This window comes from Barbus barbus, assembly GCF_936440315.1.
Source record: "Barbus barbus genome assembly, chromosome: 2".
In the NCBI taxonomy this organism is placed as follows: Eukaryota; Metazoa; Chordata; class Actinopteri; order Cypriniformes; family Cyprinidae; genus Barbus; species Barbus barbus.
In genome coordinates, this window is record NC_136730.1 from 8,961,514 (window position 1) to 8,980,867 (window position 19,354).

The 19,354-nt window shown below is 36.9% G+C and overlaps 1 protein-coding gene across 1 annotated transcript; it reads left to right on the top strand.

Moving 5' to 3' along the window:
- The first annotated feature begins 654 nt into the window (after positions 1-654).
- LOC306887739 (E3 ubiquitin-protein ligase pellino homolog 1-like) lies at positions 655-18,060 on the top strand. Its single transcript, XM_079445730.1, has 7 exons — positions 655-980; positions 7,996-8,189; positions 11,141-11,270; positions 11,630-11,731; positions 12,706-12,927; positions 15,548-15,736; positions 16,864-18,060. The coding sequence occupies exons 2-7, from the start codon at positions 8,017-8,019 to the stop codon at positions 17,479-17,481; spliced, it is 1,434 nt and encodes a 477-aa protein (XP_079301856.1). The 5' UTR covers positions 655-980; positions 7,996-8,016; the 3' UTR covers positions 17,482-18,060.
- The last annotated feature ends 1,294 nt before the right edge of the window (positions 18,061-19,354 follow it).

Genomic DNA, 19,354 nt, shown 5'->3' on the forward strand with positions numbered 1-19,354 from the left:
AACCAAACAAACAAACCACAGCCACAGAAAAATATATATTTACACTTACACTTTTGATTCCTATAGCCCTTGTGACAAGTGGTCTCCTTAGCTATATATTTTCTGATTTCCATAAAGTCTTAACTCTGGGTTAACAAGTGGCATGTATTCGTTCTGTTTTATTTTGTTGTGAAAATATTATTAATTTCCTACAGTTGTGGAGCTTTATAAAACTGGCTGATTAGGTTAACCAGCACGCGCATCATCACGCAGATGGTCGTCTTAATTGAGAGGTGTCACTGCATATATTAGCCTACAGGTGTAAAGCACTGATTCCACAGGTGTATTCCTAAATACGGAGGATTCCACAGGCTGCCAGATCCCTCGCTCGAGCGTCACCGCGCGCGTATATAACAGCATGATGCGGTGCCAACCCCGCGAACGCCACCCTGAGGCGAATTTACGAAGCCTACGCATAGCTCATGAATATTAATCAGGCGGAGAAATCCTCTAATAGCGAAGCCTGGTTTCTGAATATTAATGACCTGCTCCTGACGTTGTGCTTTTACAGTCCAATTTCAAAGGCGTGACTCGTGAATATTAATAATTCCACTACCATATTAGGATTTGTAACTTCACATCCGGGGGCGGGGCTTAGGCGTGTCGTGGGACCCTGACCAACCGCAGAGGCGCATGATGTGGTCGAGGGCAAAACCGGTCCTCGGATTTCTTTAACGGCGGAGAGCTGCGAGCGAGAGATGGGCGTGACAACGGAGTGTCTGGACTAGACGGAAAACACTCGTCTCCTGGATTAAGATCCGCGCTGTCTTCCGTGTAATTGATGACAACGGAGTGTGGCAATGCAAACCACACGACGTGATGCGTGTGCCATCCAGTTTAATACCGCGAGCGATGAATTAACAGCACGACGCCCTATTTTAAGGCCACACGGGGATTGACAAGCCAAGGATATTCAAGACAGGGGTCTGTAACATCATCAGGTGCGTATTTGGATAGTTTTTGCTTGCCGTGCCTGTTCACCGAAATATGTTCCTCTTTTTATTATCACTTAAACAGTCTTCTCCTTGTGTCAGTGCGGAGTGCTATGTAGATGCGTGTGTTCTTCTGTAGCTGGTTATTTATTTTCTGTGCAAATCATTTGTAATTTAGATTTTTTTTTTTTATTAAAGTGTTTTATTTAAATTATAGCCTACTGTGTGTAATAAAATTAATAATAAATACATTTTCCGTGAAATCCCTTGGGTACTTCCCAGAGATTGCTTAATAAGAGCATCTCAGTTATATTGTTCTAGTGGGATACGATTGCAGTGATGATTCTAGTGAATACCAAATAGGTCAGGTTTTGGTATGATAACGTTATGTAATATGTCCATATGTAATGTGTATTTTGAACAGTCTTTACCGATGGATTAAAAGGAATGGGAATGATACAAGTGTGACACGTTGACACCTTATAAATCAACTGTTAAAAAGTGTTGCCATATTTCATCTATAGTAAACGTCTCGCGTGCGTGCGTGTATTTCCTGGGGGAATCGGTATTGTATGATTACGTCGCAAAATTCGAATTCGAATTATAGAATTCGGATCTTAGAATTCGAATCTTTACATTCAGCGGTTACCGAGACGCAATCCGCTGCAATCTGTCGTTTGAGAGCACGGGCTGGTCCACGAGTCATATGCTGGCTCGAGTAAATGAGCAGAATACGAGCAATGCCAATACATAATCTTTCTTATAATGTTAGTTTTTGATGTGTACAATAATCTCGGACGTTTAAGGGAACAGATCATGAAAAATGACTTTCACAGGGCCTATTGTAAACCTAAATTGCACAACAGTGTGGTAAAGTTACATCACAAAATGCTGAGTGAACATTACAAATAATGTAACTTAGTTTATTTCTATAATTAATTATTTGAATAGTTTGTTAATTTCACTTTTTCTTAATTGCTGAGCTAGTCCTGCTGTTGTGTTTACAACTTGTTTGAATAACTACAAAATTTAAAAAAGCATTAGCACACATCAAATAAGCACAGCCTATATGATTTTTAAAAAAGAACAATCATGAATGTTTACAGTATGTTTGTCTTATAAACATTTAGTAGCCTATTTGTTCATGTTGAGGTGAATAATCAATCTTAAGACTATATTTCCATTTACTTGTCTAACAACATATTTAACGTTAATTAATATATGTATTAAGAAAAGAGGCTGTGATTTAGATGTCTCATTTGACTGCATGTGTTGTGTATATGGATAGGGAGTAGTCATGCAACAGCAAAAATAGAAGTCTTAATAATTATTTTGATTTCCTGTAAATATCTTATACTGCAAATTTACTGGAGAAGGATAATGACCCAAAAGGTTTCATTAAAATCTAGGCATAATATATTTAGCTTGTCAAGGAAATCTATCTTGTTTTAAGGAAAACAAGACTGATTAAGAAAATGATTGTTTTGCATTGTGGACAAAGTCTGAGAGGAGAAATTTCTCAATTGTCTTTATATTAAGAGGGATGATTGTTCTTGTCGAACAAAACATAACATCATTTTAAAAACCAGTTCTGTCTTATTACTCATTAATGTCTTAAAATGAGAAAAATATGTAAGTAAAAAATGAATGCTTATTGGCAGAATGAAGATTTATATTTAGAGAATGAGACGTTAGTGAGGCTGGGAAAGTGCAATTTAGATTTACATGATCTAAATTTGTTTGTGTTTTGTTTGGAATAAGTTTATTGTGCACTGCTAATGTTTTTGTTAATAATATTTTGAGCAATGCCATTATGCTTGAAGTTTACACATTTGTAAATATTCCTGTTCATTCGTCTTATTTATTTCTTCATTGTCGTGGTTTTCTTTATGTGCTGCATAGTATTTCCCCTTGTCAGTGTTAATTCAGGGTTCATTCTTGATCGGCATGCTGAAAAAACTTCAGAATTATTTATTAAATCGAATTATAAACAAAATGTCTTTGCAATGTCACATAGGTGACCCATATACTGGTTTGCTGACATGCATCTGTGAATGCTGATGTGCAGTTAAAACAGGAAGAGTGTAAATGATAGAGCTCCTGCAGAGGTCCCTGCCTCTGAAGGTCACTATCAAGTTTCACAATCACGAGACCTCTAACAGGGAGACCATGTCAATGTGTTCTTGCACTTTCTCTCGTTCCCTGCCTTTGGTGGCTGCAGCTCTTTCCACTGCTTGCCCAGACAGGAGCAGCGGGGTCAGACAGCACTGTAGGACACTCACTCCATCATGAGTCGCACACACACGCACACACACACACACACACACACACACACCTGCTGCAGACCACAGCTTCACTGCACACTGCAACAGACAACTGCCATGATGGCCATTCAACAAGCTGCAGCTGACTACAGACTTACACTGACAGAGATAATGACATTATACGGTACAGTGAGCAACACTGTTATAGATGGTGTTTTTGCATTAATTATGCAATATGCACCATTGTTGCACTGGTGCAGACCGCAGTCAATGGCAGACCTTAGCTATACTCAGCTCACCAGAACAGATAGATGTGTTATCCTGTTAAAAGAGAATGTAACAGACAACATAATGCTAATGTAGAACATAGTGTACTGGTTACAAGAAATTTGCATCCTGGTTTGGTGGATAAATATTACATTGATTTAGCCTAATGATTTACAAGGCAATAATCAACAAATGAGTAAAGTACTAAAAGATAGAACATACATTGCTTCTATTAATGTTTTTAAAAGAAACTTTAGCAATGATGCATTAAATTGATCTATTCTATTTTAACAAAAAAATATTTCTTGAGGAGAAAATCAGTATATTAGACTGATTTCTGAAGAACCATGTGACACTGAAGAGTGGAGTTTTGCAATCACAGGAGTAAACTACATTTGAAAATATATTCAAATAGAAAACAGTTATGTTAAATCTATTATTATTTCACCATGCTGTAGTTTTTACTCTATTTTTGATCAAATAAATACAGCCTTGGTGGGCATTAAAGACTATATAGCAGAGTTACAGATATAAAACAATGACCAACAGTAACTAGACATTTTAAACGATATCTAATAGTTATTGCAAACTGTAGCTAATACATAACTAAGTGTTAACATACAATGAGTCAGTCATTATTGCATAATAAAACCTTGATGTGATCAGAATGTACAAAAATGACTTTTGCAATAATAACAGGGGGAAGTCGTGGCCTAATGGTTAGAGAGTCGGACTCGTAATCGAAAGGTTGCGGGTTCGAGTCCCCGGCCGGCAGGGATTGTAGGTGGGGGGAGGGAATGTCCAGCGCTCTCTCCACCCTCAATACCACGACTGAGGTGCCCTTGAGCAAGGCACCGAACCCCCAATTGCTCCCCGGGCGCCGCAGCATGGCTGCCCACTGCTCCGGGTGTGTGTTCACGGTGTGTGTGTGTGTGTGTGTGTGTGTGTGTGTGCATTTGTTCACTATTCACTGCTGTGTGTGTGCACTTGGATGGGTTAAAGGCAGAGCACCAATTTCGAGTATGGGTCACCATACTTGACAATACGTCACGACTTTACTTTACTTTACTTTAACATACTGACTGTAAACTGAGAAAAGTGTTAACCTAAAAAATATGTTTATCTAAATGAATGATTTTATTATTTGAAGTCAAAATTATTTAACATCACTCGATCAACCTAAATACATAACGTTACACAACAAACCTAAAGGATTAGATCAGGATAAAACAATTCCTTAAACTGAAAATGGCAGGTTACCAATTTTTGCTGCTCTCCAAATATACTTAAAATCGTAATTTATGTTAAAACAGTTTTATTACTTGAGAAGAGAGACGGCTGAAAAACATCACACTAGCTGTGTAGGAAATTGCTTGTCATACAAATATATATAACTTCAGATTGCTGCCATTGACCAATCAGAAGCATTCCAGAGCGCCATACAATCATAAACAATAACAGACCATTGTAGACACTATGAATACATAATAGTATATCATTGCATTTATGAGATGCCATCACTTTGAGCTGACTCCAGCAGACAATACTACTCGTGCAAACTACATTCTGCTACCTATACAAATTCACTTTGCTACAGGATGCCAAATGTGTGAAAGCATAACACCAATACTATTGTTTGCAGACAGAAGAACAATGCAAACAGAAATTTTGCAACATTCAAGATGTGCATTGCCCAAAAATGCATCTCTGACAAAACTGCGAAATAGCTAATGATCTGCTGAAAAGCAGATATAGACTTTTAAGAATTAAGTTTGGCAAGGCTGTACTCGAGTAAAGCCTCATAACTTATTCGTGAGATCATTTCCTCATGCGTGTATATTTAGAACCCACTTCATCTGGCTCCTGATAGAGATGGATGAGGCAGACTCGCTCTCTGTCTACCCCGCTCACACTCATACGCTCGGTCTCACGCGCCACACACACTCACCCCGCTGCAGAGGCAGCAGAGAGGATTGTGGGAATGAGGAGACAAGGTGACGAACCAGGGAGGACATAAAATCAGACGGGAGAGAGGACGTGGTGATCCGAGAAGTGGAGATGATGGGAATAAAGAGGAAGATATTAGAAGTACCTACACTGTGCGGGACTCAAGTCTTTTAATAAAGGCACCAGAAGCCAATTAATTATTGATAAGCTGCCCAATAATGTGTGGAGAACAGTTCGAGCTCAGAGAAGTGCTTGACATTTTATTATACAATAAGCCACTATTCACAGGCTGTTGTGTCTAGAAAGATCTCATTCCATGAGGTTCTCTTCTTCACCACCCCTCCATATTCCTGCATTCCTGTTGATCTTCCTTTCCCATATATCTCTCATTCCCTCGTTCCTCCCCCAGGTTGTGGGCTGATTAGAAAGTGCGTGGCACAGAACAGGCAATCCATCACCCTGCCAAATCTCAGCACACACACACACACACACAATCTCGTAGTAACAGTGCTTGTTCATCCTTAGTAATCTTCTGTTATCTACAATCTGCTGTTTTGTAAGCACTCTATATGTATTACACCTCTACATACCCTTCTCCATCACGCTGGCCCTCCCTGCTCCTCTCCTCTCCCCTCCATCACCTGCACCACTATGCTATTTCTATTTTTGTCCTCTCTCAATTTCCCTCCCTCTCCTTACTCACCCTCTCAGCCTCCAGTCCACCTCTCACCATTGCACACCCACAGTCATGCAGTGCCATAATAGCGCAGCGATTGGCTCATCTGAGCTGTCCGTCATCTCTAAACCAGTCAGCTTCCTGTGGGTTTGCACTCAGTTCTGATTAATTTTTTTGCATAAGGGAGCCTGGAAGAAGTAAATAGACACATAACCAGTTGCTGCTAATGTTTTTGCACTACAAAGTTTTACAGATATGTTTTTAACATTGTGTGTATTTTTTACGTATTTTTTTTAATCGTTGTGTTAATTTAGTGTAACATTATAAATGCAGTTATAATTTCAAAATTGCAGAATCTGCAAGATGCTTATAATTTAAAAAATAAGTGATTTAGTGTGTTTAGTGAACTGTAGAGGAAGCATCATAACAGATCATAACAATTTTTTGACAAGACAAAATTATATATATATATATGACCCTGGACCACAAAACCAGTCTTAAGATGCTGGAGTATATTTGTAGCAATAGCCAAAAATACATTGCATGGGTCAAAATTATAGATTTTTCTTTTATGCCAAAAATCATTAGGATATTAAATAAAGATCATGTTCCTTGAAGATATTTTATACATTTCTTACAGCAAATATATCAAAACTTCATTTTTGATCAGTAATATGCATTGCTAAGAACTTAATTTGGACAACTTTAAAGGTAATTTTCTCAATATTTAGATTTTTTCGCACCCTCAGATTCCAGCTTTTCAAATAGTTGTATCTCAGCCAAATATTGTCCGATCCTAACAAACCATACATCAATGGAAAGCTTATATATTCAGCTTATATATTCGAAAAACTGACACTTAAGACTGGTTTTGTGGTGCAGGATCACACACATATTATTTATATATATATATATATATATATATATATATATATATATATATTAGATAAAGTATTTTAAATATTAATATAAATATATATAAAAACATTTAAGTATTAAATTACTAAAACTGAAAAGAAATTAAAGCTAAACAGAAATATTTTTAAAAAGAAAAATCATATAATAAAATTTGTCATACAAACGGCTAAAGCACACAACAAAATTACTAAATCTAAAATTAAAATGAAAACTTAAAATATAAAAAAGCAAATAAAAAAATTAATAAACATTATAATAGTATAGTATATAATAATATACATAATACTAAAATAACATTGACCACAGTGAAATAACACATCATGGATGGATGGATGGATGGACAGATAGATTCACAGACATAGATAGATAGACAGACAGACGGACGGACGGACGGACGGACGGACGGACGGATGGATAGATAGATAGATAGATAGATTTTCCCCTAAATAACACACATTATGTACTCAGAGTAATGACAACAGCAATTTATCTGACAGTCAGTATTGAACCTTTGAAATGCCACTACTGTGACTGTGTTCAACAACAATGAAGTCCTTTGCATTGGAGCTCTTGACTGCGTGGTTACAGAGAGGTTGTTATTCTCCTGGGATTGGTTAAATCTCCTGTTCCCGACAGGTTGTCAATTGATGGTTGGCTGCTTGTTGACTTCAAAACACTGCAGAGACAGCCACACTATCTCAGGCTGTTCTCACAGGATCAGCTGTTACATAAATACATAACAGCTGATCCGTGATACGTCTGTTACTGTTTTTACAGGTGGAGTAACCGATGGGGGGAGGGTTGGGATACAGATAAGAATCATACTGTTTTCCCATTTCCTCTCCCTGTAGCACTTATTAAATAAAGTTGTCATTTCACTGTGAGAAAACAAGCAAATGTGCTGATCAACAATATCAAGCTCACATTCTTCCTTTCACTCTCTCTCTTATAGCTGTGAGTCGTTCTTCTGGATATGGTTTTGGAAGGGAGCTCCGAAGCTCTTTGCCCTCCTCCGTCCCTGGAGCTGCGCCCATCGTGCAACAAGAACCAGCCTTCTCCTCCTCTGGGCTCAGGATCTCAGTCCCATGATGTTCTCTGCCCTGAGGACAAGGAGCCCATCAAGTATGGGGAGCTGATTGTACTTGGGTAAGAATACATCCAATCCTGAGGGAAAAATATTAATATTAAAGGGATGAAGTTAAGGTTAAGCTCCTTACATTTCTATAGTTCAGATTAGCTCGTTCCTTCATAATAGTACAATAGAATTTACAGAATAGTTCACAAAAATCTTCATATATATATATAAAAACATTGTTAATTAGTTTTTTTGAAAGAAGTCTGTCTCCAAGGGTGCATTTATTTGATCAAATACACCATAATTGTTTTTTCTATTTTAATATATTTTCAAATGTAATTTATTTTTGTGATACAAAGCTGCATTTTCAGCAGTCATTTGTGTCACGTGATCCTTCAGAAATCATTTGAATACACTGATGCTCAAGAAACCTTACTTATAATCAAATGTTGAAAATAATTGTTTTCAATAAAAAAATAAAAATTAATTCAAAAAATTAAAAGTATCTTCACAAAAAAGTCAGTGAAGAGACAGTCCAATAAATATTAAAATGCACATTGTTAGTAGTACAGCCACAATGTATTAATTAAAAATAATTAATAACCAATCATTGTTACGTCATGATCTGTAAAGCCAGTAAACTTTGTAAGTTTGATGATATGCACAAGGATAAGGGATAAAAAGTGGTTTAGACAATTCACATAATACCATTTTTTCATTTTAGTGCTTTACCAAAAATACAAGCTTCTCATTTTGTGCTTTAAAATCCTCTGTAAATGTCTTGCCATAGACTTCCACTGTAAGTGCATTAAAATCCTAATCAATATTATGCCAAAAAAAGTTAATAAAGCTTGTATTAAGCCTAGAACATTCATGGTTGCAAAGAAAGAAAATCATAAAATGATTCCAAAAGAGATGTCACAAATAATTAAATATGTAATGGATTGAATCTGAACATATTTAGTTACGAATAAACAAAACCTTTGACATCAGCAGCACTGAGTTTATCATCATTCAGGTTTAACTGTTCCCACACACATTGGAACTGTACGAAACTGTCTCCAATTTGTGAAAACCCATTTATCTAAATTACAGCTCCTCCACTCAGCCAGAGTTTTGCTGAATGCAGGAGTTCAGTGGGAGTTCAAGGGTAAAATTACCCTCAAATAAATATGACTTCAATTAACATATTCTCTCGCAGATGAATGAACACCACGTCATCCGGGCCAATTGGCTCCCCTGGTGTACCTGTGGCTGGTTTTCCTGACTTATCTTTAGATTTCAGCTGCGGATGCAAAACACTTCATTTGACTGCCAACAAAGACATCATTCAAATCACACAGTCATGGAGCAGAGCAGAGCGATGAATGTTTCCAGTGCCAGGAGGGGAGGAGGGCTTAACCCTCGAAGTGGAAAAGAGAAAGCACATAATGGTGTTTGTATCACTCACAAAGTGTTCATTTCTTTTCCATTTCGCACTACTATTAAAGAATAAAATCAAATATGTGTTCAAAATAATAATGCCTTATGTAAACAATTTTTAGTTTTGTCAACAGATTAAATTGATCAAAAGTGTCAGTAAAGTCTTGCGTAGTTTAAAATAAATCTAAAAATAAATGCCGTTTTTATTCACATATTTACTGCATTTTTAGGTCAACAGTAAATGCTGTTCTTTTGAGCTTTCTATATATCAAAGAATCACATTTTCCAGAGAAATATTAAGCAGCACAACTGTTTTCAACATTGATAATAATAAATGTTTCTTGAGCACCAAATCAGCATATTAGAATGATGTCTGAATGATCATGGTACACTGATTAATTGGTGGCTTAAAATTACATCAAAAAGACTATGTCCAAAAACACAAACATAATACGAGGACTTGCATTTGCAAAGACAATTAAGTGAATTAGTATGTGACACATTGGCATTATTGTGTTATTTTGCACATTATCAGCAATTAAAAAGATGTTTTGGAGACTAAGGGCTGGATTTACTGAACAGGGCAAATTAGCGTGAGACTACAATCCCACAAAAGGGGGAGTGGAAAATTCAATGGGTGATCTAATGTATGCAAAATTGATGTTCACAGATGCAGCCAGAAAATTTCCATTATGACCAATGCAATCTAGAAAGAGTAGTGCAAATTAGCGCAAAGTCACAAACAAACCGAGCTGATGATAACAACACAGGCTCACGACTTGTGTTATGACTTAATTTTTTGGGTGTAAAATAATGGTAATACCAGTAAACTGACTACTGCAAACCTTAACAAATCACCTTGCATGATTCATTGAAATACTCTCCTCCCATAAATTTTGGCTTCTGAAAGGGCAACACCTGCAAATGCATGTGCAGTAAGTTTAGCCGCAGAAATAAGTCCACGCCTTTTCATCACTATTTTTCACTGCATGTTTTTAGTAAATCCTGACAGTAGTTCTTTAATACCAAAAAAGGGTTTACGTTGGCACAAGCTGTTGGTAAATCTGGCACAAAGTATTCTAGTTCAGTCAGAGTAAAATAGATAAAAAATTAGCTAATTTAAAAGTCATTTTCCTCACTACACGCTACAACTGAAATAAAAAATGGTAAAAATGAAGACCGCCTCACAGTGAGAAGAAAGGAGATAGAGAGAGATCTCATTTAAGTGTCTGGAGTATCGATCGTTGTCAAGATGAATTATAAGATGGCCTCACCTCCTCATTGACAGGCTCTGAGAGGCCTGCATCAGCCATTTTATGGACGGCTCATGACTCCTGTCATAGTATCGATAGAGAGATAGATTAATGCCATTTAATTATTTTTAAGTACACGCCAATGCTCTTAAGTGAAAACAAGTATTGCCTAGTTTTTGTCATCCCCAAGACAACAGTCTGTCCTCGATCTGTCAGCTCTATCAAAATCAGTCAGCGGGTGAGGTGCTGCTTCTAAATTACCGAATGCGTTTTTGATTAATTCATTCTTTATTGTTCAAAGCATATGCTAAGCTCAGATTGGACTGTTGTGGTTTTGTTGCATGCAGGCATAATGGTTCGCTGGCTAGTGGGGACAAGGGCCGCAGGAGGAGTCGGCTGGCCCTTTACAAACGGCCCAAAGCCAACGGCGTCAAACCTGATGTCATCCACAACGTCTCCACGCCTCTGGTGTCTAAGGTGACAGCATTTGCTTAAATTCCTTACAATTTCCACGTCTAGTTGAAAATATAAATGGTAATGTCTTAATGCTAATGCTTGATAGGACCAGATACATTCCCTAAACCAGTTTTTTCATGGCTTCCAAAAGATGTGAAATCTGTTCCAACATAAGTGACCTCTTGACCCACCCACTAAATTCTGCAAGAGTCATTGCATAACATTGCAATCGACCGAGTGTTTTGCCAATCTATTGCATAAGGTTAGGGAACCTGAAAGTACCTTATTTTCTTCTGACTTGTTAAGGGATTAATGATGCAACAAAGGCTATTAGTCAAAGAGGTGTGTGTGTGTGTGTGTGTGTGTGTGTGTGTTTGCAGGCCCTAAGCAACAAAAGCAAGCACAGCATATCCTACACATTGTCCCGGAGTCATTCTGTTATAGTGGAATATACACATGACCCCAACACAGACATGTTTCAGGTGAGCAAAGCATCATATTTAAAGAAGAGAGGATTCATTCATTTAACTGCCTGTTTAAATCTTATTACTGAGTTCATTAAACATGCAAATTAATTTCAATTTATTTAGTATCCTGTCTTAGTGGTTAATGTCTTTACCTATATTATTTGGCCTCAATTATGTAAAATATATGATCATTTCAAATGAACATTTTGTCATTTATTCATCCTCATGCCATTCTAAACCTAAATAACTTTCTTTCTTCCTTCCTTGAGACACAAAAGATGTAAATAATGTATATAAATAACAAACCTCCCCAAAACTATCAATATTTATTTAGGCATCAAATCATTATGAAATATGGCTATTCATTTTGAGATTTGATAAATATTATGTTTAACTGTGTTGCTGAATTATTAGCAATGATAAATATTACATTTAAGTAAGCATTATGATGGCTAAAGTATCAGTAATCAAAGTGTAAAAATAGGTGTGAAATATGAAATGAGCATGCACAATTAAATAAAATATTGATTGATATCAGTAAATACCAAAAAAACAAAAATCAAAAGTTTAAGGTCAGTATAACTCTTATACTCACCAAGTCTGCATTTATTTGATCAAAAATACTGTAAAAACAATAATATTGTAAAATATTATGTATTTAAATATTTTACAATGCTGTTGGAAATCTTGAAAAGAGCTTTTTTGCATTCTTTGGTGAATAAAAAGTTGAAAAGAACTTTTGATCAATTTAATCTACTGACTCCAAACTTTTGAACGGTAGTGTGTATATACTGTGCATCCATGGAATTACAGTGAATGGGGAGTGTGAGCAACCAGTACATTATTAAACATATTTTGTTTGTCTTTAATGGAAGAATGAAAGTCATACGGATTTAAAACAACATGAGGAGTAATTCTTAAAAATGATCACTTTTGAGTGAACTTATCCTTGAATAACTCACTTACTCTGGTTGTTAATGTGTCTTTAGATCGGCCGTTCCACAGAGAGCATGATAGACTTTGTGGTGACAGACACAGCGAGCAGTGGCAGTGGAGGACAGGGGCAGGGGGGCGCAAATGGAGAGGGAGGACAGTCGGCCCAGAGCACCATCTCCCGCTACGCTTGCCGCATCATGTGTGAGCGTAGTGCTCCCTACACAGCACGAATATATGCAGCGGGCTTTGACTCTTCCAAAAACATCTTCCTCGGGGTGAGTCATAACAGGCTATTGAGTCACAGCCACGTTTACTAATGCAGAATCTTTGCCAAAGTACAGAAGAAGACAACACTGACATCAAAAAAGCAACGTAGTATAAGGGACACATTATTTTCCTGCTGTTTTGCCTGTTAAAGTTTCTTTGTGTTGCCTTAACAAGCAAAAAGAATCCCGTAGAATGTCAGGTACAATTTCAGCCTATTGGTTTATTTATTGGATATTGCTTGTTGTGAATTAGGGAAAGATGAACAAGTTTGAGGAATGTCATGAGCCAGATTTGAACTTGCATTGCCCAACAAGCACCAAGGCTTTACTCCCTAACATGTGCAGTAACTTGTATGCAGCATTGTAGTAATCATAAAAAAAAGAATCTAACTAGATTTTTAAAATGTGTGGTTCTTTCCTGTGAAGAAGTTACAGATGCTGTAAAACCAATATAAAACCTGGGAATATCAGTATAAAAAAGATTATATATTAAATAGAATTCAATAAAATTAATAATAAGAACCATTACTAATAATAATTAAGCACCAAATCAGCGTATTAGAATGATTTCTGAAGGATCATGTGACACTGAAGACTGGAGTAATGTCTGCTAAAAATTCAGCTTTGCCATCACATTAATAAATTACATTTTAAAACATATTTGAATAGAAAACACTTATTATTTATAATATTATTACGTTACTGTAGTTTTGATCAAATATATCCAGCCTTGGTGAGCATAAGAGACTTCTAAACATTAAAAAATGACACTTTTACACAAAATACACTTTTGGCAGCCGTTGTGTAATAAAAACCAATGCATTAAAATACTAATTTTAACATTTTGATTTGTAGACCTGGAAAGTTATGGAAATAAGTAAATATCTTAAGAAGCTTTTGAAAAATCATGGACATTTCTGTAGTAAATATACATTTTTCTAGTTTTCAGTCTGTTCAGAGATATTGCTTTGAGTGCTTTGAAAAGTATAGCAACCTCTCCTCAGGAGGCATGATTTGAATATCGTTGTTGTTTACAGTACAAACAGCGTTTGATGAGTTACTTAGTGTAAAGGGTTTGCTTATACAGGTTTGTTGCCTTAGCAAACACCGCTAATTACATACAGTAGATCTATATTTATGTTAATAGATACATTTTACATCACAGACATCAGTGTAAACATACTCAGTGTAGCTCACTCTGACATGAGCTATGCAAAATATTTTCAGAGGGACAAAGGTTTTGCTTGTTCATTCAGAAGCATAAAGTGAATGCAGATAAGACCATCCATCATTCAACGAAACAAGAACATAAAATATGATACAAAAAAACATGCTGAATCTACAGATGCATATCATTCATAACAAACAGCAGGCACTTTTCGGAGCTTTAATCTTCCTGCTGTCACCGACTGAGATGCTTAAGATCAAAATGACTCATTTCACATCGCTACTCACATTTAATGCGCTTGATTAAATGATCTACCATTTCAAATCATGTGCATTTTACTTAAAGTGATAGTTCACTCAAAAATTAAAATTCCATAATTATTTACCTACCTTCATGAGGGTGAGTAAATGGTGAGAGTTTTCATTTTTGGGTGAACTATCCCTTTAATTGTTGAAGTTATATGGATTTCTGCCCCTTTCATACACTCAAAAAAAAAAAAAAAGGTGCTATATAGCACTAAAAGTGATTCTTTGGTTCTTCGGCATGACTGAGGGGCTATATAGCACCACCACCATATACAGAATCTGTTAAGCTCCTGTATGGTTCTTCAGCGGTTCTTTGGGATGATTAAGCTGCCATATAGCACCACTGCCGTACAAAGAACATGTTAAGCCCCTTTAAAGGTTCTTTACGAGCCAAAGAACCACTGTTGGTGTTGTTTAGCACCAATTTTGTTGAAGAAATACAATGCAATATGGCACCTCTTATGGTTCTACATAGCACCATTTGACAAAGGTGCTGTAAAGCACCTTTAAAGATATGGTGCTATATAGCACCAAAAGTGGTTCCCCTATGATTACGAGTGTACACTAAGCAATAGAAGTAGACTTTGAATGGAACACTACTATTTGTATTCTTTTATTCCAAGCCTTTTCAAATAGTGACTTTAAAATGTGCTTTGACCTTGATAATAGCTAACTCAATAGTGGAGATCTACGCTTCTCAAAAAAACACAGACACCTGGAGGACAGTAATGGTCCAGTAGCCGGCAGTGATGTATGACATATCAACACACGGCTACGGCCTCCTACAAATGTCCTTGACAGGCTCTCTGCCCACTGCTGTTCTGTGTAGGTGGAAAGAGAACGAGAGAGAAAGAATGGATACTGTATTCTAGTCGGGTATAAATATTTCAGACTCCCACTGTATAATGCAGCTCCAAGTAGTAGGTGTGTTGTGTAAGAGCTAGTAGCTATAAACGGAAAGCCTACAGTGTCTGTCTGTGCATTATAATCCTCTAGGCTCAGTTAGTCAGTGATGTATTATATAACACACTACATACGTGTACATTAAAAGAGAACCGATATTATTCTGACAGTAAGCCACGACATGTTTTGATTTTGCTGTGAGTTCTTGATACTGTAGAGATTAGTAAAATCCGATGATGTGCTTGATTTACAGGAGCGAGCTGCTAAATGGAGGACGTCAGATGGTTTGATGGATGGACTAACAACCAATGGGGTGCTGGTGATGCACCCAGCAGGGGAGTTTGTATCTGAACCCGCTCCAGGGGTGTGGAGGGAGATCTCAGTATGTGGGAATGTTTTTGCCCTCCGAGAGACACGGTCCGCCCAGCAGAGAGGAAAACTGGTGAGAATTTGCTTTAATATCGGTAATGAACCGCCAGTAAAAATCTTTCAAAGGTACACTGCAGAATTCTGGCTTCTCTATGGACATCTGCGGTTGAAACACAAAATTGCTCATTTCTTCACTGGCCGCATCGCACAGGAAATTGAATTTAGTGAATTATATTTCAAAGAAGTTCAACACAGATAGTGTTCTTCTACCACCATGGTTGATAAAAGTGAATTTATTAAATATGATAAAATATACTACTGTTCAAAAGTTGTGGGTCAAAGTTGTTTTTTTAAAGAAATTAATGCTTTTATTTAGCAAGGAAGCATAACATTTATCAACCTTGGCAATAAAGAGGTTTATAAGATTATAAAATATTTATGTTTCAAATAAATGCTGTTTTTTTTTTAACTTTCTATTTGAATAATCTTGAAAAAATGTATCATAGTTTCAACAAAAATATTAAGCAGCACAACTGTTTTCAACACTGATATAAGTAATGTTTCTTGAGCAGCAAATCAGCATATTAGAATGATTTCTGAAGGATCATGTGACACTGAAGACTGGAGTAATGATGCTGAAAATTCAGCTTTACCATGACAGGAATAAATCACATATATTAAAATATATTTAAATAGAAAACTGTTTTCATTGTAGTAATATGTCAAGATATTACTGTATTTGCTGTATTTTTAAATCACAAATAAATGTAAATAACTTAAGAAAAAAAAAAAGGGCCAAACATTTTTTGCTTTTCTAGTCAAGTCATTGTCAACTTATTATAATTCTTTCATAATTTTTTATTGGACTGCAGCATTCACTACCTCAATTCAAATGCAGAAAAAAAATTATTAGAATTTTAACATTTTCAATTAAGATATATTACATTTAAGATTAGCCAAGTATCTGAACTAACATGCGACTTTATCATCTGCTAAATGGCACAAATTGTGAAACGAGTTGAATATTATGGCAAGTTTCAGGCTCAAAAGGTCAGTTCACCCACAAATGTAATTTCTGTCATTATTTATTCACCCTCATGTCAATCCAAACCAGTATGACTTTCTTTTTTCTGTTGGACCTAATAGAAGACATATTGCAGAATGTCCTGAGTAATTTCATGTGTGTTTTTTACCTGACAGGTAGAGAACGAGTCAAACATGCTGCAGGATGGCTCTCTCATCGATCTCTGCGGGGCCACGTTGCTTTGGCGGACCCCTAGCGGTCTTCGTCACACCCCAACTCTCAAACAGCTCGAGTCTCTACGCCAGGAACTAAATGCCGCCCGTCCCCAGTGTCCCGTGGGTTTCAACACACTTGCCTTTCCCAGCCTGGCGCAGCGCGCCACCATCGACAAGAAACAGCCCTGGGTCTATATGAACTGCGGCCATGTGCACGGCTACCACAACTGGGGGTTTCGCAAAGAGAAAGCAGGATCGTCTGCGGTGGCGATAACCGGGGGCGGAGGCACAGCTCCGGCTACCACAGGAGATCGAGAGTGTCCCATGTGCAGAGGGGTGGGCCCCTACGTGCCCCTCTGGCTTGGGTGCGAAGGGGGCCTGTATCTGGACGCGGGGCCCCCCACACATGCGTTCTGCCCCTGCGGTCACGTGTGCTCGGAAAAGACGGTGCAAGGCTGGAGTCAGATCCCACTGCCGCACGGAACGCATGCCTTCCACGCTGCTTGTCCTTTCTGTGGAATGTGGCTGACTGGGGAACAAGGCCACATCAAACTCATCTTCCAAGGGCCCGTCGACTGAGAGTAACAGCTGCCATGTGGAAAGTGAGATGTTGAGACTGAATAACAGAAACGGAGAGACTGTGAAGGACGCAAAATTAAAAAGGACACAAAATGAAGAGCTTGTGACCAAGGCAAGGATGACGTAAAAAGGGAATATACTTTGTGATGCCCAATGTGTAAATAAAAGTTGAAAAACATGAGCGTGTAAGAAGAGGTCAATGGAAATTGCATACATTTGCATTTGGTAGTGCTTCATGCTTCATTTACTTAATGTGTAATGTTGACAAAGCAACTTCAGTCAGCTTTCGGCAATCGAGTAAAATGTATTTGAGTCACATTTCACCACTAAATCACAGAAAAAATAAGACTTTTTGCATTGTGGCGTTTGGCCAAAAAAAAAAAAAGGCACATTTTCTCTTCATTACCATAATGAGTCCAGACATTTCAATTAAGTCATCATTCTCACTAAGAATTTTGGTTAAAGGCCCGTTCACACCAAGAACCATAGTAGCATCCACACCAATAGACAATACAGTCTGCCACTTCAGCAGGATGCATTCTGATTGGCTGCCAATGTTTTATTTGTTCAGCTGATATTAAAAAAAAAAAGAAAAAAGTTTTTAAAGTGATTCCAACAATATGCTTATAGCTTTTATGGATTTTATGGGGGGGGGAAATCAAGGAAAAAAACTATAATGATATTTTCATGAGAATGGGGGGAATTTTCTTGTAAAATAATCCTAAAAAATAGGCATATTCCTGTTTCTTTCTTTTGACCGGGGTGTGTATTTGGCAGAGATTCACCTAATCAGCAATGCAAAATTCTGTGCTAGAGAAAATGACAATAACAAAAAATAACAGAACTATCAACCAGCTCTCAAACAGAAAAACAACAACAGTTTAAATTTAGCATCCACATGCCTGTGTGTGTGTGTGTGATGGTGCATGAACTACACAGGAATGCTCAGATCTCTTTACATTTTCAGGGTCTCAGTTTAGTGATTCTGATGAGCTGGCACAGTGAAAAGCTCGTATCTCCTCTTTTCTCTCTATCTCTGGGGAGTCTGAGCAGAACGGTACGATCCTGCATACTGACTGCAGCTACTCTGACTGGCTATAAATAACTCAAGGTCATTGGGTCAGCCCTACTACACATGCATGTGCCTCCAAATGTGTCTGTTTGGATACAAAAACAAGCACACGAGGTATAGCAAATCAAAAGGTCAAATATGATATCAAATGGTTTCTATCAATGGTGTTTATAGTCAGTCATCTGATAGGAGAAACAGAGTAAAATAAAGGCATAACGTCTTGCTTCAGACAGTAATACTGGACAGTCACTGATTTTCATACAAAATGTATATCAATGTATTACCCCACCCTATCCTTAATGTAAAATATGCTGTAATAAATATGCATTATCGTTTGTTAGGATGCTAACAGGGCACTAGGTGGAGACCAATAGGCAAAAGGATTCATGTGACCTTCACTCTGCTATCACATGCTACACGGTGGGGTAAACACCTACTTTATGGTTTGCTTATATCTAAAGTAAATTTAAGAATAAAATGGAGGTCATCGGTCTGTCTGAAACACTGTTTTTATTGCTTACTTAAAATATTAAAAATATCCTGAAATAAAATATAAATATTAGATGAAAAAACCTAAATATTTAAAATCAGAAATTCAGTTACCAAGTAACTGTAATAAATGTTTTAAGTTGCTAAAGTAACAAATAAAGTTAAATATATTAAAAAAATACGAATGAAAAGCACATGAAAATTAAAAAATATATATATAATATTTTAATAAAGTAAAAAAATGCTTAATATAAACAAGTATATAAATAATATTAATAACACTGGTCTGGAAAATCACATTATTTAGCTTAA